The sequence below is a fragment of the Mytilus trossulus genome, chromosome 4, assembly GCF_036588685.1.
Source record: "Mytilus trossulus isolate FHL-02 chromosome 4, PNRI_Mtr1.1.1.hap1, whole genome shotgun sequence".
Taxonomy (NCBI): Eukaryota; Metazoa; Mollusca; class Bivalvia; order Mytilida; family Mytilidae; genus Mytilus; species Mytilus trossulus.
The window spans coordinates 2,617,196-2,642,463 of record NC_086376.1 but is presented as its reverse complement, the minus strand read 5'-3'; the positions used below and the strand labels follow the sequence as shown (position 1 = coordinate 2,642,463).

The 25,268-nt window shown below is 31.4% G+C and overlaps 2 protein-coding genes across 2 annotated transcripts; both read right to left on the bottom strand.

Annotated features, from left to right (window-relative positions):
* Positions 1–1,628: 1,628 nt before the first annotated feature.
* On the bottom strand, positions 1,629–8,359 carry LOC134714380 (transient receptor potential cation channel subfamily M member-like 2). The gene is made up of 4 exons (XM_063575622.1): positions 8,066–8,359; positions 3,698–3,814; positions 2,696–2,795; positions 1,629–1,869 (listed from the first exon to the last, which is right to left on the bottom strand). The coding sequence occupies exons 1-4, from the start codon at positions 8,118–8,120 to the stop codon at positions 1,629–1,631; spliced, it is 513 nt and encodes a 170-aa protein (XP_063431692.1). The 5' UTR covers positions 8,121–8,359.
* A 4,680-nt stretch (positions 8,360–13,039) lies between these two features.
* On the bottom strand, positions 13,040–24,508 carry LOC134714379 (uncharacterized). The gene is made up of 8 exons (XM_063575621.1): positions 24,295–24,508; positions 23,030–23,175; positions 22,002–22,119; positions 17,156–17,306; positions 16,695–16,839; positions 14,321–14,480; positions 13,446–13,657; positions 13,040–13,057 (listed from the first exon to the last, which is right to left on the bottom strand). The coding sequence occupies exons 1-8, from the start codon at positions 24,506–24,508 to the stop codon at positions 13,040–13,042; spliced, it is 1,164 nt and encodes a 387-aa protein (XP_063431691.1).
* Between the last annotated feature and the right edge of the window lie 760 nt (positions 24,509–25,268).

Here is a 25,268-nt window from a genome sequence, read left to right as displayed (position 1 = left end):
GTTTCAAACAACATAAACAAACTGCACCCAAAAGTTTTCCTATTGACTTGTTCATTTCCTAACCTGCATTGACTTTTAATTATAGAAACTTTGTTTTACAACTATATTACTTCTTATTTTGGTTTTTGATTATTATGGCAAGTGGTGCCTAGCAAAAGCTGTGTAAGGATTTTAACGTTTTAATTTACACGTCTCATTGTCAAAAAGTAAACTGATATTTTAACAGATAAGCAATTTACTATCAAACTGTACTTTTTTTTTAAATTTCAATTCTATAAACTAAAGCGTATTGCCAATAAATAGATGCAACAAAATAAAACAGAATAAACAAGTAGAACCAATTTCAACATTATTCCCAAATAAATAGGGGCAAACATGTATACAAACAATTATTCGATAACAAGCCTATCATTGGTTATACAGACGAATGTTTCGTGTTTACAAAACACGCAAAATGACTCTAGATTCAGTTTAAAGTTAAAATCATATTAAAAGATTCAGAGGATTTCGAAACCGATACTTCGGAAGATCTGTTTTAATACAGATAAATACATCTAGGCTGTATAGTTGTTGATTTCTGTGTCATTTTTGGTCTCTTGTGGAGAGTAGTCTCATTGGCAATCATACCACGTCCTCTTTTTTAAACTTAAGGTATAATTAGTTATCAAAAGTACCAGGATTATAATTTTATACGCCAGCTTATTTTTCTTACTTAATCTTGTAGATTTTGTTCACTCATCAATTGATTCTGATATCAAATTCATAAGTCTTACATTTACGTACAATGAAACAAAAATGATAATAATTCAGATTTTTACTCACATAATGTATACCGAACCTTGCCAATGGCGAACAAACGAATTTGCGAAGCATGTGAAGTCTACTTTCGTCTTTGGTATCTTTCGTTTCTCTTTCATTGTCCGTGGCGAAACAGAAACAACCAGTCAACAGTCCTTTCTACATAATTCAAATATAAAAATTAACGAAAATTAATGAAAGTTTTAAGTATCATAAGTCTGTTTTATCTGTTCCTATATTTTTGAAAATGATTGAAAAAATTTAATTTATCAAAATCGCAAAAATAATTGCTCCCGTAAAAAGTACATATGCAGTATCTGAAGCTAGATATAAAAAAAAAACGAACAGATATGCTCACAGGCCGACACTCGGCTTGCACTTTTAAATTTAAATGTTCCGTGAATCTCAATTTTTTTTTCAAATCCCAATTTAATATTTGTTTAAGTTACAAGTTTATATACAACTTTATGGTAAACTACCTCATTTCAAAACCTTAGCCTAATACGAGACGGACAGATAAAAAACAGACGGATAGACAGACCTGAATACATAATGTGACCTTTTGACCATAAGTGTAATAGCAGGAAACTCAAATATGTTTAAAGATAAAACTGAGAATGGAAATGGGGAATGGGCCAAAGAGACAACAACCCGACCATAGAGCAGATGTTATAAAAACTAAAACCAAGATATCTCTAGAAAGAAAATAAGTTTTTTGCCTATCCTTTAAGATGTTAAATAAAATTTTATATTTAGAAAACTTCGTTTAACTTACATATACGATGGTTTTATTTCAAAGAGGTATACAATATATAGTACTACTGAATAACTTAACTTGCCTTTAAAACACCTTTCAATGACCCACCTATGTCATTGTACCATATCTTGTTTAAACGTCTCTGACAACAGGATTGTGAAATGAAATCAAGCATCATATTTTCGTGGGCACACTCTAGAGGACTAATTGTGATGTCCCAAACAGAAAATTCCGTCACAACAAGTTCCATTGCAAGTGCAGCATTTTCCTCATATAGTTTTGATTGGAGGTAAACACTCCTTTCTTCGTAAATCCTTTGAGCCAATAAACAAAATATATAAATTGATGCCTCTAGGTTTTAGTTTGAGTGAATTTGCTCTAATATTTGTCCTGATAAACAATGCTAATTCTGTTTAAGAAAAAATGACTGCTTATATATTACATCCCTGCTGGACACAATGTATATCAAAGTGATAAACATGAAATGAGAACCATCAAGTAAAGATGGAATATAAATTCGATGTAGATTGATTGTGAAAGGTTGTGTTTCTTCTAAAGACGTTGAAAATTTGATACTTCTGTGCGGTCTGTGTCTTTAGAAGATGATATTGCTTTACATTTCTTCTAAAGTTTTGTTTAATTCAACACCAAATTGTCTTCATTCTTGGAAATCTAGACCCTAGAAAATTATTATTATAATTACTGATAATTATTCCGGACCTTTGTTAATTTCGTTTTTGTTGCTCTTCTTCTGTCATACTTTTGAGTTTCCGCTTTATATCTGTTAAAGGTGGTACATGACACTACAGGGTGACATCTTTGTAAAATCAGCTGTACGTTCTTAATCACGTTCTATTGTTAAGAAAAAATAAAGCTTCTCAATGATGGTTAAGATGAAACCATCCCTTATACGAACGACATCACGAATTAGTTGACAGTTAAAAAAAGAACATCTGGTTTACAGATTACGATAAATGTGTTCCAATAATTATCAAAGGTACTAGGCGTATAATTTAATACGCCATATGCGCGTTTCGTCTTAACCATAATTCCGTTCTCATTTCCTGGAATGGGACAAACAGAATAAGACTCCGGTTATGGGAACTAGTATTACTTAGTGGTTCCTGGACATTCTCTTACCTGGCCTGTTTTCTCATATCATCATATCGTGACTGATCTTTTGTGCTTTTGACTTTGTAAGCCATTTTACTGTATAGACAACTTGCAAGCAGAGCGCAAACTGAAATAAATACTTAATATATAGTTAATGAAAATTTTCATTTTCAACTTTACTAATTGTAATGATCATGGTAATAAAAAACATACTATATTGTTGCAAATCAAGCGGATTCTAATCTTGAATGAGGTATTGATACTATAATGATCCCAAACCTTTTAAAAATAATATATGCAGGAAAATACAAGCATTATCATTTATTAACAATTTACATTGAAAAAGTAACGTTTTTGTCTATGTCACATAGGTCAATGAACAAGAGTCAAACTCTGTCGTGTGTTAGATTTAATTTTTGGTGAAATACACGTTTGAAGTGCTAACCTATATTATATATGAGTCAGTCGTTTGCTATTTTCAATGAGATAGCTAAACACCGTCAAAAATAAGGTGCCAAATATTTTGGCTTCAACGAGTGTTTACTTATGCAACTTACTGTGCAGAAAAATCATTGTTCAAAATCATCCAAACTGGTTTATATTATCATCAAGATAGTTTAAGGTATGATTAAAGGGCTATTTTGCGTTTGAATTATCGCCTTTTCATTAATATGTTTGATATGCTAGTAGCTCCAGCACTTTTTTTTTATAAATTAACATGATAACTTACACTATTTATCCAACAAACTGGGTGTCAAAACAAGGTTACGATTTCAAGTCTATGTATTGTTATTTGTTTTCTTTTTGTGGATTTTTATTTTGGTGATGTATTTAAATGTATGAGATACGTTAATTTAAAAATTGAAACAAGTTCACGATTGAATAGAAAATATAAAACAGATTCAATAACTCTTCTGTTATTGGTTAATTTTTTGTAAAATATTTTCATAGCTTACTGAATTTGTTTTTTAGAACTTGACTTAGAAAAAATGACGTGAAACTGAAAATAATAAATAAAATATGACTTACGCAATTGATTTTGAGATTTCATCCAGAAAATCGAAGCCAGCTTTGGTCTGTTTTCCAGAATTGCCCAAAGCAACATATCCTCATATGAACAATTGATCTCCCAATCTATAGTGGTACCTGTACATAAAAAAAGTGATTACGTAAGAAAAAAAGGAATTCTTCCGAAACTGGAATCCTAATAATTTTTGTTTGATAAACATCCGTTGGAAAGTCAAAAAGCACAATTTTCAAGGATTTTTCGGTTAAGGGACCGGTCATGGTTGATAAGCTGGCAGTACTTCTGAATTTTTTTCATTAGTATTTTAACAAAAACAAGAATAACATAATTTGTTTTCAAATTATTATAACTGTTTGACTCCCTAAAATACAGACTAAGGTTTTTTTTAACAATTTGCATGTACATATTATTATGGAAATAAGTCACATTACAATTTACTTCCTGTTTCATTGTTTTATATTTTAATGTTCTTTTGAAACCACGATTGAATAAATGAAGTGTTGAAAAACGCAATTGTTTCTAAAATTGTTTTATAATGTTTTATTTTCATACGCCAGATGCGTGTTTCGACTTCACAATGCTCATCAGTGACGCTTAAATTAAAATAAATATACAGCCAAACAAGTACAAATTTGAAGAGCATGGAGAACCCACAAGTCCAAAAGTTATGCCAAATACGGCTAAGGTAATCCATGCCCGGGATAAGAAAAACCTTAGTATTTCATACTTTTGTAATTAGGAAATTTATAAAAATTACCATATACATTATATAATTGGTATTGAAAATTATACTTAAACAATACGAGGAAACCAATGAACAACAGACACATGGAACTACAATAAAAGCAAACGATCGATAAATTAAGGCAACAGTAGTATACTGCTATTTAAAAGTCATAAATCGATTGAGAGAAAACTAATCAGTGTTCCAAACTAAAACCGACTTATAATTAATACCAATTAATTAAGAGTTTATATTTCCCCAGCTCTTTAATTCGACATAAAATTCTGCCAGTAAACGTCACATCTCAACAAAACACAAAAACAAACCAAAACATTTATTTATATTATGAGCTCTTAAGTGATGATATGATCATGTTCTTTGCTCTTTTTCGGATGTTCATGCGATTAAAGTTTTTTGTTTGGTTCTCAGATTTGTCTGGTCAATTATGAGAGTTATGTGATTTGAGCATTGCTAAACTGCAGTAGGCTTAATTTAAGTGCAGCTGTTAGATATGACAACAACCAAACAAAATAGCCAGTTGGTATTACAAAGGGTACTAATGGTTAACTCCTATTAGTCTATTTATTAGCCAAATAGTTGTTGTGTAATGATGTGAAGAAGAATTGAGACAATGTTTCTGAAAGATTAAAAATAATTATCATGTCAAGGTCGTTATTAGACTTTAAAATACATTGATAAAGGCTTCTGTACTGTTTTGCTCTTGCTCGACTTTACAAGCATAAATTTACCATTACATTTGGACAACACAAGGTTGGAACACATAAGCGGCGCGTATCTAATCAATGATTGTTTCTCTATGTTTCATATATTTGCGGTATACCATCTTTTCCGCAAGTTAACAGTTTTCTGTTTGGTAATAAATTTATAATTAGATCCATCTTGTTACATAAGGTGATCCGTTTATTTGGCATTCACCAATGGCAATCAGCAGGGTTTAAGAACATCAGTTGTTCAACCTGTTATTCAAATGCATTTTGTTTTAACATACTTTTACACCTTTTCGGACTTTTGAAAAAAATTGTTTGTTCTTTATTAAGACTCTTCTACCAACAAATTAGTTCTGCATGCACACGTATGAAGGTTGCGTTTTTAATCCAACGCAATCATAGGTTTGAACATTGTTTTCAGTTTATATATGTTTATATAATCATATCTTTTTATATATACCAGGGGTAGTAACCTTGTCATATCGAGAAGCGTTTAGTACAGTGATTTTGTCATAGTTTGGTTAAGATGAACATTGCTGTGTTAAGTGTTTTTGATGACATACAGTGCCAAAAGAATAACTATAAGAATATTTTGAAGAAAAAAAATGGCGAAAACTTCAAGCTAGTAAGTATATTTGTGTATAGCTAATATGTAAGTGCACCAAACATTGTAGCATAAGGTTATTATTTTGACACATAATAATTCTCGCGTATGTCAATATTTGATAGTTGTGATTCGTTTCTAATGCATAAAGAAAAATGGTTTTCTTTCTGTTTGCTGCATCACATATTTTGTAATCATATAATACAGTCGTCAATTTCCCGAAAAACAGCCCTTACTGCACACAATTTGAGATTACAGAAAAATCGGTGTCATGGTTTGGTTCTCTAGTTTCATGGTTTATTTCATATTGAACATGCTCCAGTTATTTGAAGAATAACGATTAAAATAAACCGATATTATACAACTATTAAAATACTCTCTTTTAAAACGTTTTATCTGGACATTTAATGTAGTAGTATATATATATGAAGTACATGCGGTCTGATTGCAAATGAACAAAACTATACACCGAGACCAACATGACGTAGATTTTAGCAACTATATGTCGCCGTACGGCCTTCAACAATGAACAGAATGCACACTTATTAGCAAGGTATTTAAGGCTTTGATAAAATTATATGTAAAAAAATAAATACGAAAACCAACGTATGCGGTATAGCCTATGCTCATTTTTAAAGGTGACCTACTGTTGTTAATTTCTGTGTCATTTTGGTCACTTGTGCAGAGTTTTCTCATTGGCAATCATCCCATATCTCGTTCGTAATAATAATAATTGATAAAAGTGGACATTCAATCGGCTTCATTCTAATTCGAAATGGTGATTTTTCATATATTTCAACTCGGCACTTATGTGTACTAGAAAAAACTAAAACAAAAATTGTATTTTGACTATTATGGACATTGTTAAGGAAAAAAATCTTTGTGAATTAGAAGCAGCGATTTATGTTTTTGTAATTATCATCTTAAAAGACATTCTAAAAGAACAGTTCGACTATTAAAATTATAAAAGCAACCAATGCTCTGATTTAAATTATAAAAGCAAAATAACAAAAATTCGGGACTTCGAGGACAATTCTTATCGGAAAGTTCCTAATCAAATGACAAAGTCAAAAACTAAAACACAGCAAACAAATGGATAACAACTGTCATATTCCTTACTTGGTACGGACATTTTATTCTGTAGAAAATGGTAGATAAAACCTGGTTTTATAGCAAGCTTTATCTTTCACATGTTTGACATTTGCAATGAAATTCAATTATATTCACCGTGGTGTGTGAACAAAACAAACAGACATAATATGTAAAAATAAGGGTACAGCAGGCTACATTGTGTAATAATGTTGATCACTATAACACAAAACAAATATGTCAACACAAAAAAACAAAAAAAACTCATAAAGACAACTCACATAAGCAAAAATAACCACACAAGAATACAATAAATTACCATAGCACAATAGCATAATGACGGGATGTATATAAGTACCGAGCTACGTCAAATGGATTAGCTCAAAATAGACTAAACAGTTAATTAAACTAGTTAAACAAACAAATGAATCAATACAAAAACATGCCTTTAGATGTTTACAAAGTCTCAGTAGCATCTGCAAGCTTTTGAATAGTTATCAAAGATACCAGGATTATCGGATGAGTTGGGAAATGTATATCCCATATGCAGGAGAAGTTGATATATTGCTACTAAGGTTAGGAAACTGACTATTAAAAAAATTAGTATGTTCATGTCATAGAATCTGGAACTGAGATTACCGCTCATGTCGAATTCGAGTTATTAGTCTAAAAAGGAGGCAGAGAAAGCCGTGTTGTTTGTTCCTTTAATATCTAGTTCTGGCGGATATATCAATGGAATCCAATCAGAAAAATTGCGTAACTTAGTTTAATAATAAGTGTTTTTTTTTAACAAACTACCAATATTGAGCTCAAACAAATATATATTAATTTGGATCTAAACCATGACAATTTTCTAGAGACTTAACCGGACCATGTCATAGCTTAACCAAACCATAACAATTTCTAAAGTTTGCGTATTCTGCGTCTCTTGAAAACAACAATTCTAATGTAGATTGTTTGACTATCAAATCAGATTAAAACACATTATTTGTTTTTTATTTACTCATTTACTCAAGAGCTGAGGCAATCTTTTGGGGAAGTAACTTAACACAACCATGTTCATCTTAACTAAACTATAACAAAATCACATACTAACTATTCTGGATTTGACGAGGTTACTACCCGTGTATATAGTATCTCAATTGTTATTTTTAAACGGTACTATTGACATTTGAAACAGATATTCGCAAACATATAAACAAGATATATAAGTTAAAATACATACTTTTTGGATATTCCAGCAGTGATTGACAAATATTTCTACTAGCTAGGATACACATTTTACTCGTAAATACGGGTATGATTGATATTACATCAGATATTGTCTCTTTGCGATTTTTATTTGTCAGTGTCTTCCAATTTTCTCTAAATTCCCTTTCCTGATTCGAAATTTTTTTGGCAGCAGGAGTATCTACTATTTTATTCAATATGCCAATTATTTTGTCAGAAATGTCAATGCATTTCAAATCAAATTCTCTTTCTTTAAGTTTGTACGCTGTCTGTAATCTTTCAACAGCTCTTTTTGAGGCCCACTGAAATAAATAAATGAATTTCCCATTTTGACTTAAATTCATTTACGAGTATCTGAAATTAAATTGATTATAATTACTTTAGATGTATGTTTTATTATAATACGTTATTCCGATTGGCTTAAATTAATCTTTGGTCATTCTGAAATCGACCTTCAATTACAAATAATTGTAACATTCATATTGCCATATGTTTCTACAATAAAGTGCACAGGGGAATCAAAGAAAAACTTAACAGTAATCGTATTTTCATGATCGTAACGAACATATGTAAATATAAATAGTGGATGCTTTACTTATATCGTAGGGTTGTAAAAGCGTTAATGTGTACATATGTTTATAATAAAGCGGTATCGCGCTTCATACGGGTGCCACATGTGGATCAGGATCTGCTCACCCCGCCGGACTACCTGAGATCACCCCAAGTTGTTGGTGGGGTTCGTGTTGCTTATTCTTTAGTTTCTATGTTATGTCATGTTTTCTATTCTTCTATTGTTTGTCTTCTTTTATCTTTAGCCAGTCGTTGTCAGTTCAGTTTCTATTTATGAGTTTGACTGTCCCTCTGGTATCTTTCGTCCCTCTTTCATACAAAATGAACATCAGTCAACGCTTTTACACCCCAATGAAGCTATAAAAAGAAGCATTCAATTCTTAATTAAAGTATAACGCTGACAGTGTCTATATAAAAAGAAGATGTGGTATTATTGCCAAGGAGACAACTGTTCAAAAGAGACTATAATGACACAGACATTAACAACTATAAGTCACCGTACGGCCTTCACCAATGAGCAAAGCCAATGCCACATGTTAAGATTTCGATTGTTCAATTGGCCTAAAAAGTTTAAAATGATGGTAAAATAATAACAAAAATCGTGCTGCTTCTGAAAGTCTAGTTGCAATCAAGGTAGTTTCTGGAAAAATGTTTGATATTGTCAAATTTATATAAGGCATTTCAATGTTGTCTGAATTTTCAAAAAATGGAAAAATGCTGTGAAGCTACGTGCAGAAAATGTATTTAAAGAAAAAAAGATTTATTGTTAGCAAATATATATATAAGGAATATCCCTACAATAATGATAACTCAGATCGAATAATAGAAACGCCAACTATATTAATATACAGTTAATAATCTAAGAATCATTTAAAAAAATGCGGATTCTGAATTGAGGGGATACGGATACAGGTTAGATATTCCTAGGTAAAGCTATAGTAAATTGTAAGATTTCATATGGGAAATCCAAATAAGAAATTCATAAGGCTTTCATCGTTGACATTTTACTTTATAACTACTAAAAAAAATATTAATAAGGGGCAGTCTATTCAAAATGATTCATCTATGGTGTCTTAGGATTTGATTTCATAAATTTCATACAAGAAAGTTGACAACATTTTAATTGACCGAAACCATCACGTTTCGAAAAAGATCAAATAAAAGACTAAAACATATTATGCTTGAACATCATTGGACTTTTATCTGGATGTTATATTATAATCGTATTGATCCTAAAAAAACACTTAATCATAAGTCTGTCTATGATCCTTTGGAATTGCAACCAAGAATGAAGAAGTGGATCTTCCATCACTGTATTGTATACCTAATCTACCTAAGTGTCCTTACAGACAACGGTATATTGCTTGATCGTCCAAGTGCTCCACAAAACTCCTTTATAAATAATTTTAAAACATCTATTTTATCAGCAATCAATGCTGGGCTCCAAAGCTATTAGTAAACTGCCTAGGTGGCGTGAATCAGATGTGGATACTAAAAGATCTTTTAGAGCACATACAATCAAAGACTGACTCTCTCATCTTGCAATAGTATAGTTTGACTTTTCTACACTTTACACAAGTATTCCCCATTCCAAACTGACATTATCAAGATGGAGGAATTTCAATGGGAACCAATTGTGCCCCATTTCTTGCCGACTTTTTTCTTTATTATTTTGAGGCTGACTTTATACAGGAACTTCTTAGGAAGAAAGATAAGATTTCAGCAATATCCTTTAACTTTACGTTCCGCTATATAGATGATGTTTTCTCACTAAATAATACAAAATGTTGTGACTATGTTGAACGTAGCTATCCTATCGAACTAGAGATAAATGATACTACAGATACAGTTAAGTCTGCCTCATATCGTGACTAGCATCTAAAAATTGACAAAAAAGGTCGGTTGAAAACAAAACTTTACGACAAAAGAGATGACCTTGGGTTCGTGTTCCTATGGTGTGTCTTTTGTACTATTATTTCTATTAATTCTCTGTTTGTCTTTTTATTTATAGCCATTGCGTTGTCAGTTTATTGTCAATCTATGAGTTTGACTTTCCCTCCGGTATCTTTTGTCCGTCTTTGACCACTTTAAAGCAGAATGATGTATTGGTACAAATATTATTTTTCAACTGATGTAAAAAAAAAAAATCAAAAACAAAGTTGATTCCTCAGATCAATTTCATTATAGCTAGTATTTTTTCTAGATATCACTAAATGTAGAAACATTTGTTTTTTCTCAAACGTCTGTGAAATTACAAAGTTAATACACCAAACGACCTCCATAAGGACGCAAACAGCATAAAACAACAATCGAAAGACTGCATAGGAATTTTGATATATTTATAAGCGAAAAGAGAAGATATTACCATTATTATAATCATAGGAAAAATGAACTGAAGAATTACAATCATAATGTGTTTTTTGTAAACCTCAAGAACGTGAATATGTTGAAAATAGATATAGGAAGATGTGGTGTGAGGGTCAACGAGACAACTCTCCATCCAAATAACAATTTAATAAAAAGTAAACCATTATAGGTCAATGTACGGCCTTCAACTCGGAGCCTTGGCTCACACCCAACAACAAGCTATAAAGGGCCCCAAAATTACTAGTGTAAAACCATTCAAACGGGAAAACCAACGGTCTAATCTATATAAAAACAACAAGAAACGAGAAACACGAATATATTACATTAACAAACGACAACTACTGTTCAAAGTCTACAAAAGTTACAAGAGAGACAACCTTTAATACTGAATAATTAAACGAAGACTATCAAATCATTCTTTTTTATGAATTTCATGCACTTACCTTGAATACGCCTTGAAAGTCAGTCTTATCGGCTGCCATTCCATTGCGGAGAAGTGTTTTCTTAAAATGAAGTTTTTAAGTTTTTAGGAAAAACGGATTGTAGTATAAATATATTGGTTTTATTTAACACAAAAAAGGTTGACTTTTTTTTTATCTCATGTGTTCAAGCGTAAAAGATGATGGTATGATAGTGTTAAAACAGAAGACCCTAGTTAAACTATCATAGTTGTCAAGTAAACACTTAAATGTTTTTGCTTTGCAAATACAAGAAGCTATACTTGAAACTATCTTTTCGCGGTTCCTTTTTTGTTTTAGTTTAAATAAGGATTAGTGTTTGTATTATCCGTCCAAGTTCACAATTACGGTTACCGTATTATATTTCATCTATCTAAAGACTTTATTCTTATGATATTCTCGATGTATCAAATACTTTATAATAATAAAAGTACGTAGAACGAATGAAATCATTCATTCTGAAAAAATTGTTCTTGTAGTTTTGGTAAACCAATATGAAAAGGCCAATAATGTCATACAACACGGCTTTTGGATTTTTTTCAGAATTGAACTTTTTAATAATGACGAAACATTTTCAAAATTTGTCAAGTTCATCATAAGATGTCGCATTTTCTCAAAGGCGTAAGTCATTTGCAAAATGAAAACAATTGAGTATGTATTAGGACTTATTGTTCATATTATTTTAGAATTAATTACATTTCACGTTGACATGATTGCTCAACGGATTGATTTTGGAAAACAAACCTTTCAGTGTCTTCAACAAAACGTTTTATATAGTTTGTGCTATTACTTGAAACTTCTAAATGTGTTATATCCAAAAACAACATTTTTACGTTTAAATCATCAGAATTAAAAGAATTTTATAGATGGTTTTAAAATTTACTTTGAATTGGTTTATACATAAACATCCATTTGACTTTTTTTCATTATTTTAAATGCAAGAAAATAATACAAATGTCTTGTTTAGAACTCCGACTTTTTTTATATATAATTTCTGCGTTAAATCCAAGTAAGTATTTTATTTAGACAATGCAGTATGTATTCATTAGAACAGAAACCTTTTTTTAAATTAATTTAATTAATAACCTTAAGTCAATTTGAAAATTTCTTAAATAAGAACAAGATAAGTGCTTTCAGAGTATGTATATGTCAACAATCAATGACTGAATATGGGAACTTGACCTACTTAAACTTTATTCCATCTTTGTATTGCAAGATTGTTTCCGATTAAAATACAATTTTTCACATACCTGATAAATATCGGAAACTTGATTGAAAGCTACTCGAACCTTATGTTCTTCCAGCAAAACAGACACATATTCATGCCTATCAGCAATAATCGCTTCCTTTAGAAGTATCTTGAAATTCTGTTGAAAAAGAAAAAAATGAACAAACAGACAGACAAACACTGGTATTGATTTTTGAGTATTGAAAACACTTCATCGAGGTGTGATTTCAGTTTTGAAAACACTTCATCATAGAGATATCGTTTTAAAAACCTAGTTCACTGTTGGAGTGTTGCTTTTTATTTTATTTCCTTGAGTGCCAGTATCCAAACTATATCTTTTGCTACTTTAGCAAGCTTCCTTTACCTTAATTAATAGTCACATTATAACACGGCTTTTAAACAAATAATATTCTATTTTTCAAGGTACCATTTCTCTAGTTGGTAGTATGAAAATAAGATGTGTGGGTATGATTGACAATGAGATTACTTACAATGAAATGCAATTCAAGTGGATATAAGCAATTATAGTCAACAACAAAAGAGATTATTTAATGGGAATTTATACTAAAATATTCCGGCATACTTATAACAAAACAATTTGCACACGTTAACATAACCCACATAGAAGCTGGTACTTGAAGTTCAGTGTGCATCGCATTTTTTTTCTTCAAACAGACAGAAAATATATTACAATCAATTATTATTACCTGTGTTTTGTTTCTTTTATTCATATCCTGGATAGTCTGATATGCAATATAATAAAATAGTGGTAACGATGCAGGACTCAAAGTAGCTTGATAGTTTTCCATAAATGTCCCTGTATTAATTGTAGATGTTTGCAGGGAATTTTCTGTCACTGGTTTAGAATTGTGTATGGTTTTTTTCTGGACGTTTTGTCTTATTCCGTTTGTTAGCGTTGGTAGTTTCCGATTACTTTCACAGGGCTGCTTTACATCCGTTTCCTCTAAAAATTTAGAAATTGCGAGTAAGCATTCATGAATGAACATAAAAATTGTCGTAACATGTAGGAGGTTTTATGTAAACCATTTTCAAACGAGTTTAGCATTAATTTACATAAAGATTTTGCATACAAAATTGATTATTAAAAGGAGCAAGATATTGAAAGACGACAGGGTAAGAGTCCTCTTGTGCATCAGTCACAAGGTCACACATGCGGATCAGACGACTTTACCTGTATCTAAAGATCTGAGACCACAAAAAAATATGATGCGAGTAAGTTTCAGCAGAAAAAGTTAATTAATACCAACCAATTATTAATTATGGTAATTTAAAACTTGAATAAAACCGACGTTGGTCGCCCATTCTTATAAATTAAGCTCTGTTGGTGGGTAGTTGTTTTTGTGTTAAAGCTCACACCTTACATGCAAGCTGTGTTACCTTTGTTAAAGTAAATATAGTGTGAACATGATTTTGCAATTTGATTTTTTTCATGTTTTGATTGTTCCATTTGATTCTGGAATTTCCGTTTTAATTAATCCTCAGCGTTCGGTATCTTTGTGGTTTAGCTCCATACAAGAGTGTAACTTAAAAACGGTATTCTGATTTAAGCCTGAATTTTTCCAAATAAAAGCATGTTTTTTATTATGATTTTTTTGGTCAAAATTACCTTCAGTTCCTTTACTCTCTGAGCTTTTTGTAGAGTTGCAACGTCCGCCATTTGACAATCCATCTCTTGATATATGTGACCAACCGCGAATAATTGATGTAGTTACCGAATCTGTGAAGTGTGATGGTTTAGTTTCCCTGTTTATATCAAGGATGGTTATCTTATAAACAAAAAAAAATAAAAATATTGTTAATTGCAGTTTTGAAAAATAGACAGTAATTTCTTCATCTCTAGCGCTGCACATAAATCATGACATGAAATTACTTCAATCCAAATACAAAACCGTAGACTTCCATCTTATATCCCTCCTGATTTTAATGAAATTCATAGCTTTCGTTTTTGCGTTTAAAGTCTAAAGATTTGCACAACGGTTCTAACATAAGATGGTAATATACGAAGATGATGTTATAAAATCGTGTTCACAAATATTTCTGCTTAACAAATATACTTCGTCAGTGTCATTATTTTTACAAAACATATATGTATATGTATATAATTCGTCTAAATAGCAGCACAACATTGTTAGATCTTCAATTTTTTGGTTTTCCCTGACAGGGATTCGAACTTACAAATTAGTGTAGGATGCAGTCTTTGAAATACTAAGGCTTTTCTACCTCAGGCATATATTACCTTAGTTGGATTTGGCAAAACTTTTAGGAATTTTGGTCCTCAATGCTCTTCAACTTCGTACTTTATTTGGCATTTTAATATTTTTGGATTCGAGCGTCACTGATGAGTCTTTTGTAGACGAAACGCGCGTCTGGCGTATATACAAAATGTAGTCCTGGTATCTATGATGAGTTTATTCACAGAAATAATTATATTATAAGTACGTCTGAAACAGTGACAACTCGACTACTATTCCAGATTTTATTCATGAGATCACAAATGATGGTAATACAAGGCTGAAAACCCATTCTGTATATAGAATCCGTCTAAATAACAGCCCATTACAATGTTAGATTTTCGCAAATATTTGATTTTCCCTGGCTAGGATTCGAATGTATGCTTCTTAAATCGCACTATGCCCGGCGCGCTAACCCACTCAAACTCCAACGTCCGACTAAAATCACGCTTTCGGCAATAATATATAAACATATAATAGCATCATCGATGATTATGTAGAAACTATATACCGGTGGAATAGAAATAAATTTTAACATGGTTTCGAATTATCTTAAAACTGACAAATTACATTACACGTCTTAAGTAAAAAAAGTTATTACATAATGTGTGACATAACAAGAATTTTATAACACTAAAATAAATATTAATAGGTTTTAATGTAATTGAAATTTAGATACCACATTATTTAATTTTTTGTTGACTGTTTTTTTTCTCATTTATATACTATTATATATGAATTACCGTTTTACACAACTTTAAACAGTTATATTTTCCATGGGTTAAATATTTCGCAGTGGTGTCTTGCCATGGCTTTGTTTGGACTTGTTTGTTTGCTTTTTGGCCTTGGATGTTTGTCCCTAATATTTTATTAACTGTGCATTTGCATTCAGATATCGCAGATCAAATTTATTCGTTCATAGTGTATTATTTACGTTATTGGATTGAGTTAAGCCTGCCAATTGATATTTTATTGTGTTTTTCTATATAAAAAAAGAAGATGTTGTATGATTGCCAATGAGACAACTATCCACAAAAGACCAAAATAACACTATGTTGTGATGTTATGCTATTGTTTCAGAAAAAGGGAGAAGGTTTGGTACCATTTAAACGTTTAATCCCGCTGCAAATGTTTGCACCTGTTCTAAGTAAGGAATCTGATGTACAGTAGTTGTCGTTTGTTTATGTAATGCAATGTTTTTCGATTCTCGTTTTTGTATATAGATTAGACCGTTGGTTTTACCGTTTGAATGGTTTAATATTGGTAATTTTGGGGCCCTTTATAGCTTGTTGTTCGGTGTGAGCTAAGGCTCCGTGATGAAGGCCGTATATTGACATAGAGTAGTTTACTTTTTTAAATTGCTATTTGGATGGAGAGTTGTCTCGTTGGCACTCACACCACATCTTCCTATATCTATGTTTTGTTTTTTTGTGCATTTATCGAGAGAGAAAAAATCAAAGAAGACTCTTGTGTATGCTGAAACAACATGCTTAAATGGCTTATCTTTTCAAAATTCAAAGTGTACGATATATAATATTATAGACATATCCTTTTTAAACGATAAAACTAAATTTCAGGGCGAACAACCCCGAAAGACGTATCCATTTGATATCTGGCTTTGTTTTCAGAACAAACTGCTTTGTTTACAAAACGAAAGATGAATTTCAACTTTTTAATCAGGTGCTTGGAATGATACATTTGACAAATTGTAACAGAAATTGTTCATTTCTACAGTTAAATGTTTCTTACCAAATATTTGCATTCATAAATACATTTTAATCCTGCTTTAAGTTTGTTGAGACTTTTATCTTTTGGAGATACTATTCCAAACAATATTGCTGATTTTTCTTTAATATATTTCTCAATGCTTGAATCAGAACTAGTGTTACCATATCTAATATGAGATAAAGATATGAAGTTAATGTACATCATAAATATGATGAAGTTAGGCATATTAAACGTCAGTAAAATGTAAAATCCCAAAAATTCTAAACTCAGGGGAAAATCCAATCGGAAAGTCTTTAATCACATAGCAAAATCTAATGACAAAACTATTGATGCTTTAATATTATGCATTATATAATTATAAATCTAATGAGCAAACCACATAAAGAGAGAAAGATCTACAAATGCAACTTCTTCTTTTTGTCCGTAAAAGGTATCTAATTCAGCAGACTTTAAGACTTTGTTATGGAATTGAATTGACTTACTCCTCTATAAAACCAGCCACAAAATCCGCTGCTTTTCCCGATCCTTTCAACAATAGAATTGGTAGATCAATTTTAAGAACCTGAACTATAGCGTCTATTGTATATAAGTCTCCCTCAGCGACAACTGTTAGAACAGGCAATCTCCAGATAACTGTAATACATCAAACAATTGAATGCATAATTGACGAATTTAAAGAATAAAGTGTAGTTTCCAATATTTTCAAATTTTTCGTTGATGGGTACATTCATTAAGAGTTACACTCTCTTTCAGAATATGATGACATTTTTGGGGTGAGGATTTGAAAACGGAAATAATAAAAAAAAATCTTCGAAATACACACTGAAATAGATTGTATCACTAAAACTTATTGTTCAAGTTGTGCTTGACATAAATTTATAATTTAGATTTCTTCGTGGTTCTATACTATTTTAGGTCTGTCGTTAATTACAAATTGTAATCTACTGATATCTAATGTGTATGCATATTTAACCAGCTAGGTACTTATGTTTCTCTGAAAATTACCAATATATATATATTTACTTAAGTACCATGAAGTTTGTATTGTAATTCCTTAGAGAGAAGCGCATATACTTCTTGTATTGCCGTCACATTGTCTGCAAATGTTTTTCACTATGTTAATAAAAAAAATGATAAAGATTAATTTTTGTGTTTGTTTTATACATAAGCTAACGTCTGAAAGCTTCAGGGAATTTGTTTAAAGACATTAATTGTATTAATCTAACGTGACTCTGTATTTTAAAAGATCCCGTCAGCATGATATTGGTCTATTTTATGCAATCATGATATATTTCTATTAAGAAATACAAAATACGTTGAACCACAAACGTCAAAATCATTCAGTTTCGAGAGTCGGCAAGGTATAAATAGAGGCTCTAAAGAGCCTGTGTCGCTCACCTTGGTCTATTTGAATATTAAACAAAGGACGCAGTTGGATTCATGACAAAATTGTGTTTTGGTGATGGTGATGTGTTTGTAAATCTTAATTTACTAAACATTCTAGCTGCTTACAAATATTTCTATCTATAATTAACATGGCCCAGTAGTTTCAGAGGAGAAGATTTTTGTAAAAGATTACTAAGATTTACGAAAAAATGGTTAAAACTTGACTATAAAGGACAATAACTCCTAAAGGGGTCACTTGACAATTTCGTTCATGTTGACTTATTTATAAATCTTACTTTGCCAACATTTATTGTATTAAAGTTTATCTATATCTATAATAATATTCAAGATAATAACCAAAAGCAGCAAAACTTCCTTAAAATTACCAGTTCAAGGGCAGCAACCCAACAACAGGTTGTCAGATTCATCTGAAAATTCCAGGGCAGATAGATTTTGACCTGATAAACAATTTTACTTCCTGTCAGATTTGCTTTAAATGCTTTGGTTTTTAAGTTATAAGCCAAAAACTGCATTTTACCCCTATGTTCTATTTTTAGCTATGGCGGCCATCTTGGTTGGTTTACTGGGTCACGCCAGACATTTTATAAACTAGATACCCAAATGATGATTGTGGCCATGTTTGGTTTAATTTGGCAATGTAGTATCAGAGGAGAAGATTTTTGTAAAAGATTACTAAGATTTACGAAAAATTGTTAAAAATTGACTATAAAGGACAATAACTCCTAAAGGCATCAACTGAGATTTTCAATCATGTTGACTTATATGTAAATCTTACTTTGCAAAACAATATTGCTGTTTACAGTTTATCTCTATCTATAATAATATTCAAGATAATAACCAAAAACAGCAAAATTTCCCTAAAATTACCAATTCAGGGGCAGCAACACAACAACGGGTTGTCTGATTCATCTGAAAATTTCAGGGCAGATAGATCTTGACCTGATGAACAATTTAACCCCCATGTCAGATTTGCTCTAAATGCTTTGGTTTTTGAGTTAAAAGCCAACCTATGTTCTATTTTTAGCCGTGGCGGCCATCTTGGTTGGTTGGCCAGGTCATGCCACACAATTTTTAACTAGATACCCAAATAATAGTTGCGGCCAAGTTTGGTTTAATTTGGCCTAGTTGTTTCACAGGAGAAGATTTTTGTAAAAGATTACTAAGATTTATGAAAAATGGTTAAAAATTTACTATAAAGGGCAATAACTCCTAAAGGGGTCAAATGACCATTTTAGTCATGTTGACTTATTTGTAAATCTTACTTTGCTGAACATTATAGCTGTTTACAGTTTATCTCTATCTATAATAATATTCAAGATAATAACCAAAAACAGCAAAATTTCCCTAAAATTACCAATTCAGGGGCAGCAACCCGACAACGGGTTGTCTGATTCATCTGAAAATTTCAGGGCAGATAGATCTTACCCTAACAATTTTATCCCATGTCAGATTTGCTCTAAATGCTTTGGTTTTTGAGTTATAAGCCAAAAACTGCATTTTACCCCTATGTTCTATTTTTAGCCATGGTGGCCATCTCTATTGAGTTGGCGGGTCACGCCACACATTTTTTAAACTACATACCCCAATGATGATTGTGACCAAGTTTGGTTTAATTTGGCCAAGCAGTTTCAGAGGAGAAGATTTTTGTAAAAGTTAACGACGACGACGACGGACGACGACGGACGACATTCGCCGGAGCCAAGTGATGAGAAACGCTAAAATCAGTACAAAACCGTTTTACCCCTATGTAAATCCTGTGTGAGCAAAGGAATAGCACCATTTATACAACGACATTACGGAAAGTCAAAGAACTAGAGGCTCCAAAGAGCCTGTGTCGCTCACCTTGGTCTATTTGAATATTAAACAAAGGAGACTGGTGGATTGATGACACAATTGTGTTTTGGTGATGGGGATGTGTTTGAAGATCTAACTTTTCTAAACATTCTTGCTGCTTCAAATTATCTCTATTTTTAATGAACTTGGCCCAATAGCTTCAGTGGAAATGTAAGTGAAAATTTACAAATTTTACAAAAAAAATTTAAAAATTGACTAAAAAGGGCTATAACTCCTTAGGGGGTCAATTGACCATTTTAGTCATGTTGACTTATTTGTATATCTTAATTTGTTGAACATTTTTGCTGTTTACAGTTTATCTCTATCTATAATAATATTCAAGATAAATACCGTAAACAGCAAAATTTCCTTAAAATTATCAATTCAAGGGCAGCAACCTAGCAACAGGTTGTCAGATTCATCTGAAAATTTCAGGGCTGATAGATCTTGACCTGATAAACATTTTAACCCTGTTCTATTTTTAGCCGTGGCAGTCATCTTGGTTGGTATGCCGGGTCACTGGACACAATTTTTAAACTAGACAACCAAATGATGATTATGGCTAATTTTAGTTAAATTTGGCCCAGTAGTTTCGGAGGAGAAGTTTTTTGTAAAAGATAACTAGGATTAACAAAAAATGGTTAAAAATTGACTATAAAGGGCAATAACTCCTAAAGGGGTCAACTGACCATTTCGGTCATGTTGACTTACTTGTAAATCTTACTTTGCTGAACATTATTGCAGTTTACAGTTTATCTCTATCTATAATATTATTCAAGATAATAACCAAAAACAACAAAATTTCCTTAAAATTACTAATTAAGGGGCAGCAACCCAACAACAGGTTGTTCGATTCATCTGAAATTTTCAGGGCAGTAGATCTTGACCTGATAAACAATTTTACTTCATGTCAGATTTGCTCTAAATGCTTTGTTTTTTTAGTAATAGGTCAAAAACTGCATTTTACCCCTATGTTATATTTTTAGCCATGGCGGCCATTTTGGTTAGTTGACCGGGTCACCGGACACAATTTTAAAACTAGATACCCTAATGATGAGTGTGGCCAAGTTTGGTTTAATTTGGCCCAGTAGTTTCAGAGGAGAAGATTTTTGTAAAAGTTAACGACGACGGACGACGACGGACGCAAAGTGATGAGAAAAGCTCACTTGGCCCTTTGGGCCAGGTGAGCTAAAAACATAGATACACATAAGCTCTAATGAGCTTTTAACCGACATATGAGACATTTTAAACAAAACAACATTTATAACAATACAACACATAATATAATACACATGCAATAAATTTCACAACACAAAAATGAGGCACTAAAAAAATATAAGCATAAGATAGGTATTAAGGCTAAAAGCATATAAGTGTAAACTAGGCATAAAAGCTGGCAAAATGCATAGCATAAAAAAAATGGGGAATGATCTAGATGGTATATAAATTTGCATAATATATAAACTAAAAGTCTGCACAAACTGTGCACTTACAGTCATTGAATAGTGGAATTAAGTATTTGTGGATTCTTATAAATTCCATATAACTTTTGGACTACTTTGAGTCTCGGTCTATTTCTAAAATTTATTCTTACATAATTTTGATTTTTTAACCCTGTATGCTAACATTGCCTATGTGAAATTTTAAAATTGTTTGTATGTGCATTGAACGATAAATATATGTGACGTATAAAATTTCTGACATCAGACACGCAAATCAATAAATGTGTTTGTAGATAGATGTTTTTGTGTTCTGTAAAATTGTTCCTTTTAAAATTGTTACACGATGATGACTGATGTATCAATATTTTGACTATTTTAATTATTGTGTCTGTTTAGTTAACTCATCATTGTAAATATAACGAAATTTGATGAGACTGTCACTAAAGTGAGAGGTTTAGCGCTATAAAACCAGGTTTGATCCACCATTTTCTACATTTGAAAATGCCTGTACCAAGTCAGCAATATGACAGTTCTTGTTTATTTGTTTTTGATGTGTTATGTTATTTGAGTTTGCCATGTGATTATGGAATTTCCTAATTGATTTTCCTCTAAGTTCAGTATTTTTGTGATTTTACTTTCTACTTACGATCTTGATTTTCTGCAAGTGTCATAAACTTTATTTCTCTTTCAGCAATGATTTTCATAATTTGAGCGTGAAACATTGCAAATATCTTCTTTTTACCTAAGGCACGTTTCAACTGCATCTGAATAAAACACTTAGTAAGTGGATATGCGTCGTGTATACTGACATGCGATAGGAAGAGGATAACATTGACTCGTTTTAGCTTTTAATTGAATTAAAAAGATTTTATTTCAAATACAAAAATACAAATTAAAAGTTCATTATGACCAATGAAAGGTACAAATATATAAGAAAATCGAAAATAGTACAATACATGTATAAATACATTTCCTTTGAATTACAATTAAGTGATTTTTTTAAATAGCCGTTTGTGTTCACCAAGTATATAACTAATCCCTCACAAATCGTGTTATTTCCTTATTTTAAACCTCTTCGTCCTCATAATTTGTTTCTATCGGTTAAATTTTTATATCCATGCTTTTTGCTTTCGATGTTTTTTTCTTATTTTTCCCCTTAATCGTGATTCTTGGTTATAACTACAAGTAGTGTAGTCTAAATGCATTTTGTCAACTTGAAACTAAAATGGTGCTTTATCTTCGGCCAATGGTTCATCTATGAATGAGCATCCAAGAATATTGACTGGTGGTAGACAATGGTAGATGCGCCTAATTTGTTGAAGAGGATGATATAGTACGTAAGGTGTAAAACAGGTAGAACTAACTGATCAACAACTGCTGTATAAATGGAAATGATGTTCTTATCCTTTTTCAAGTTTCTTATCATTGTATTCAGCTTTCATAAAGCTTATTCGTCCTTTTTTCACGCCTTTCAACCAACAAATTTGTCTTCCAATGTAGTAATAAAATTGAGAACAATTGTATTTGTATCCTTATATACTTGCACCCGGTATGATAATAAGAGATAACTGGGATGTTCTTTTTTAAAAAGTAAAGGGGCATGTCCTCAATATGAACCAATAATGATAACAATAAAATAGGAACAAACCATAGCTTTTTATTTGTAAGACTCACTATTGATTTTAAGTTGACTTTAAACTTGTTATTTTCTGGTACATTGTCTGCATTTTCATCTTCTCGTAAATACCATAAGTCATCTATTGCTTCCTCCACAATAGAGCTTATTCTTTCAGTTGTTCCTTTGTATAATATTAAGTAATCTATTGAATATAATATTGAGTTGTTATGGATGGTTATTAAAACTGAAATAAAACGGTCGACTCAGACAGAAACCAAATATTTCTATTACGATAATCGGGATAGATATAGTGGCTTTGAACAATTATTACATATAACAAAGATACTGGCGTCTAAGACATGGCTTATTCTGAATAAAAAGATGAGGTATGATTAACTTTCCATGAGAGACCAAATAACACGAAATCATCATCTTTTTTTGTTTTTCCTTGGTTTTGTAAGTTTATTTTTGACTTATGAATTTGAATGTTACTTCGGTATCTTTCGCCTCTGTTTGGTAACTATTCGGGAAAATGGGGAAAGTTGGAGCTAGATATAACAAATTTAGACAATTAACAAAGCGAGGCTGTTCGTTCATTCATATTAAAATTCAAAAATAATGTAGTACAAAGAACACCGTTTCTTGGAGCCCAGGATTGAGTATGCTTTATTCTACCTATACGCAAAACATTTCCAGCAGACCTTAATTCACCGACAAATCCTTTGAAACACTATATATACCCTGATAGTTAAAATTTTGATTTTATTTACATTTTCCCTTCTGCCTTCAGAAGCATGGTTATGAGGTTTATTCGACAAACGGTGACAAAAAGACGGATTTTAACAAATTTTTCAGATTTTTCTCAGAACTATACTTTTTCTATACGTGACATATGAATACAGGTACGTGTTTCTTTGAGGGAAAAAACTGTATAGTTATGAAGAAGAGCGACGGAACTAGAAACTACAAAAGTTTAACATGTACCAATATTATCACGAATTGTTTGACTGATACAGTTGGCCTTGTTCTTAACTAACTAGCCACTTGTTCACGTGGTCGTTGATTTTTTGATAGCAGGATTTATTTTAATTAAGCTATTGTGTCCGATTACCGACTGTGAAATTTTGACTCAGTGTATATTTTCATAGCATCAGGGGCATGGATTACAAAAGACGTCTATCTAGTCGAAGCACCAAGTCTTGATTCTTTTAAAGTTCTTGAATTTAGTATCTTCTTGATACATTTATGATAGTTGAATATTTTCAAAATACTTTTGCCTCAGATAATAACACTGAAATTAAGTAAAACAAGTGTGATATACCTTTAGCACCCTTTGCCGTGGCTATTATTCCAGTTTTCAATACAGGTATCAACCAAGGCTTCGGAACAAAACTACTAGAATCACCAATTATTGACAAAACCAGTTTCGGAAGTCGTGATCGTCCTCGAAATAATTCATTTATCAAAGCTGTTTCAAATGATTCATTTGCTGCATTTTCGTGATTCTGATTCAGCATTGGATTGTTATTCGCCATTTTTTCCTGTCTGTTTACAGTCCGAATTTCCTGGCTTGATAACTGGTTCGGTAATATTTTTCATATATTTTGATATCTACTTTGATCTGTCATATCTGTATTAAAATATACTATCAAGGTTTTAAAAAAATGATTTATTATACTTGTGGGTTAACTGTTGGTTTTTTTTCAATTCAAGATTAAATATCATGGTATCGTTAGTTTGTTGTCGACTAATGAGTTTTTAATATCTCTTTATTATTTTTTGCCTCTCTTCAATGAAATTGTTTCGACATTTTTATATGATCTGTACTTTTATCACTGTATGGGTGTCAGTATAAGTATCGTCCAAATCATGTCTTGGGCTTGAAAGACTGCACAAAAAGTATTATAAATTTAACATTACAAATTGAAAAAAAATTTACACATGCATAAAGACACCCTTGTAGATTTCGAAAAAGAGCAGGTTAATGCCGCTACACGGCCTAACTTGCACCCTTAAAGTTGAAAAGGATTCTTATAAGTTGCAATTACGTCTTTTCCAATCCACTATAATTGAATATGCTTAAACTAAACATGCATAAAGTAAAAGATATCAAAATGTAATTCAGCCCTAGTTATCATTGCGGAAGTTAATTTTGATACAATACAATAAAACGCTTTTGGGAAATTTAGCATTTAAAGCAGCTAATTGTAAATAAAGAAAACCTTTTGATTTGTATATTCTAGCGCTAAAATTCTCTTTTCAGTTTGTTAATAGACATTATATGGAGTGTATATT

Bases quoted from the DNA above. Each gene is read 5' to 3' on its own strand.
- LOC134714379 (XM_063575621.1), bottom strand. From the start codon at position 24,508: ATGGCGAATAACAATCCAATGCTGAATCAGAATCACGAAAATGCAGCA. The intron at 22,120-23,029 runs GTGAGTCTTACA...TGTTTTATTCAG, and splicing joins AAGTCAACTTAAAATCAATA to ATGCAGTTGAAACGTGCCTT. The intron at 14,481-16,694 runs GTAAGAAACATT...TTTGTTTATAAG, and splicing joins TTTATGAATGCAAATATTTG to ATAACCATCCTTGATATAAA.
- LOC134714380 (XM_063575622.1), bottom strand. From the start codon at position 8,120: ATGTGTATCCTAGCTAGTAGAAATATTTGTCAATCACTGCTGGAATAT. The intron at 2,796-3,697 runs GTAAGTCATATT...TATTTATTTCAG, and splicing joins GAAATCTCAAAATCAATTGC to TTTGCGCTCTGCTTGCAAGT. The intron at 1,870-2,695 runs GTAAGAGAATGT...ATTGGCTCAAAG, and splicing joins GATATGAGAAAACAGGCCAG to GATTTACGAAGAAAGGAGTG.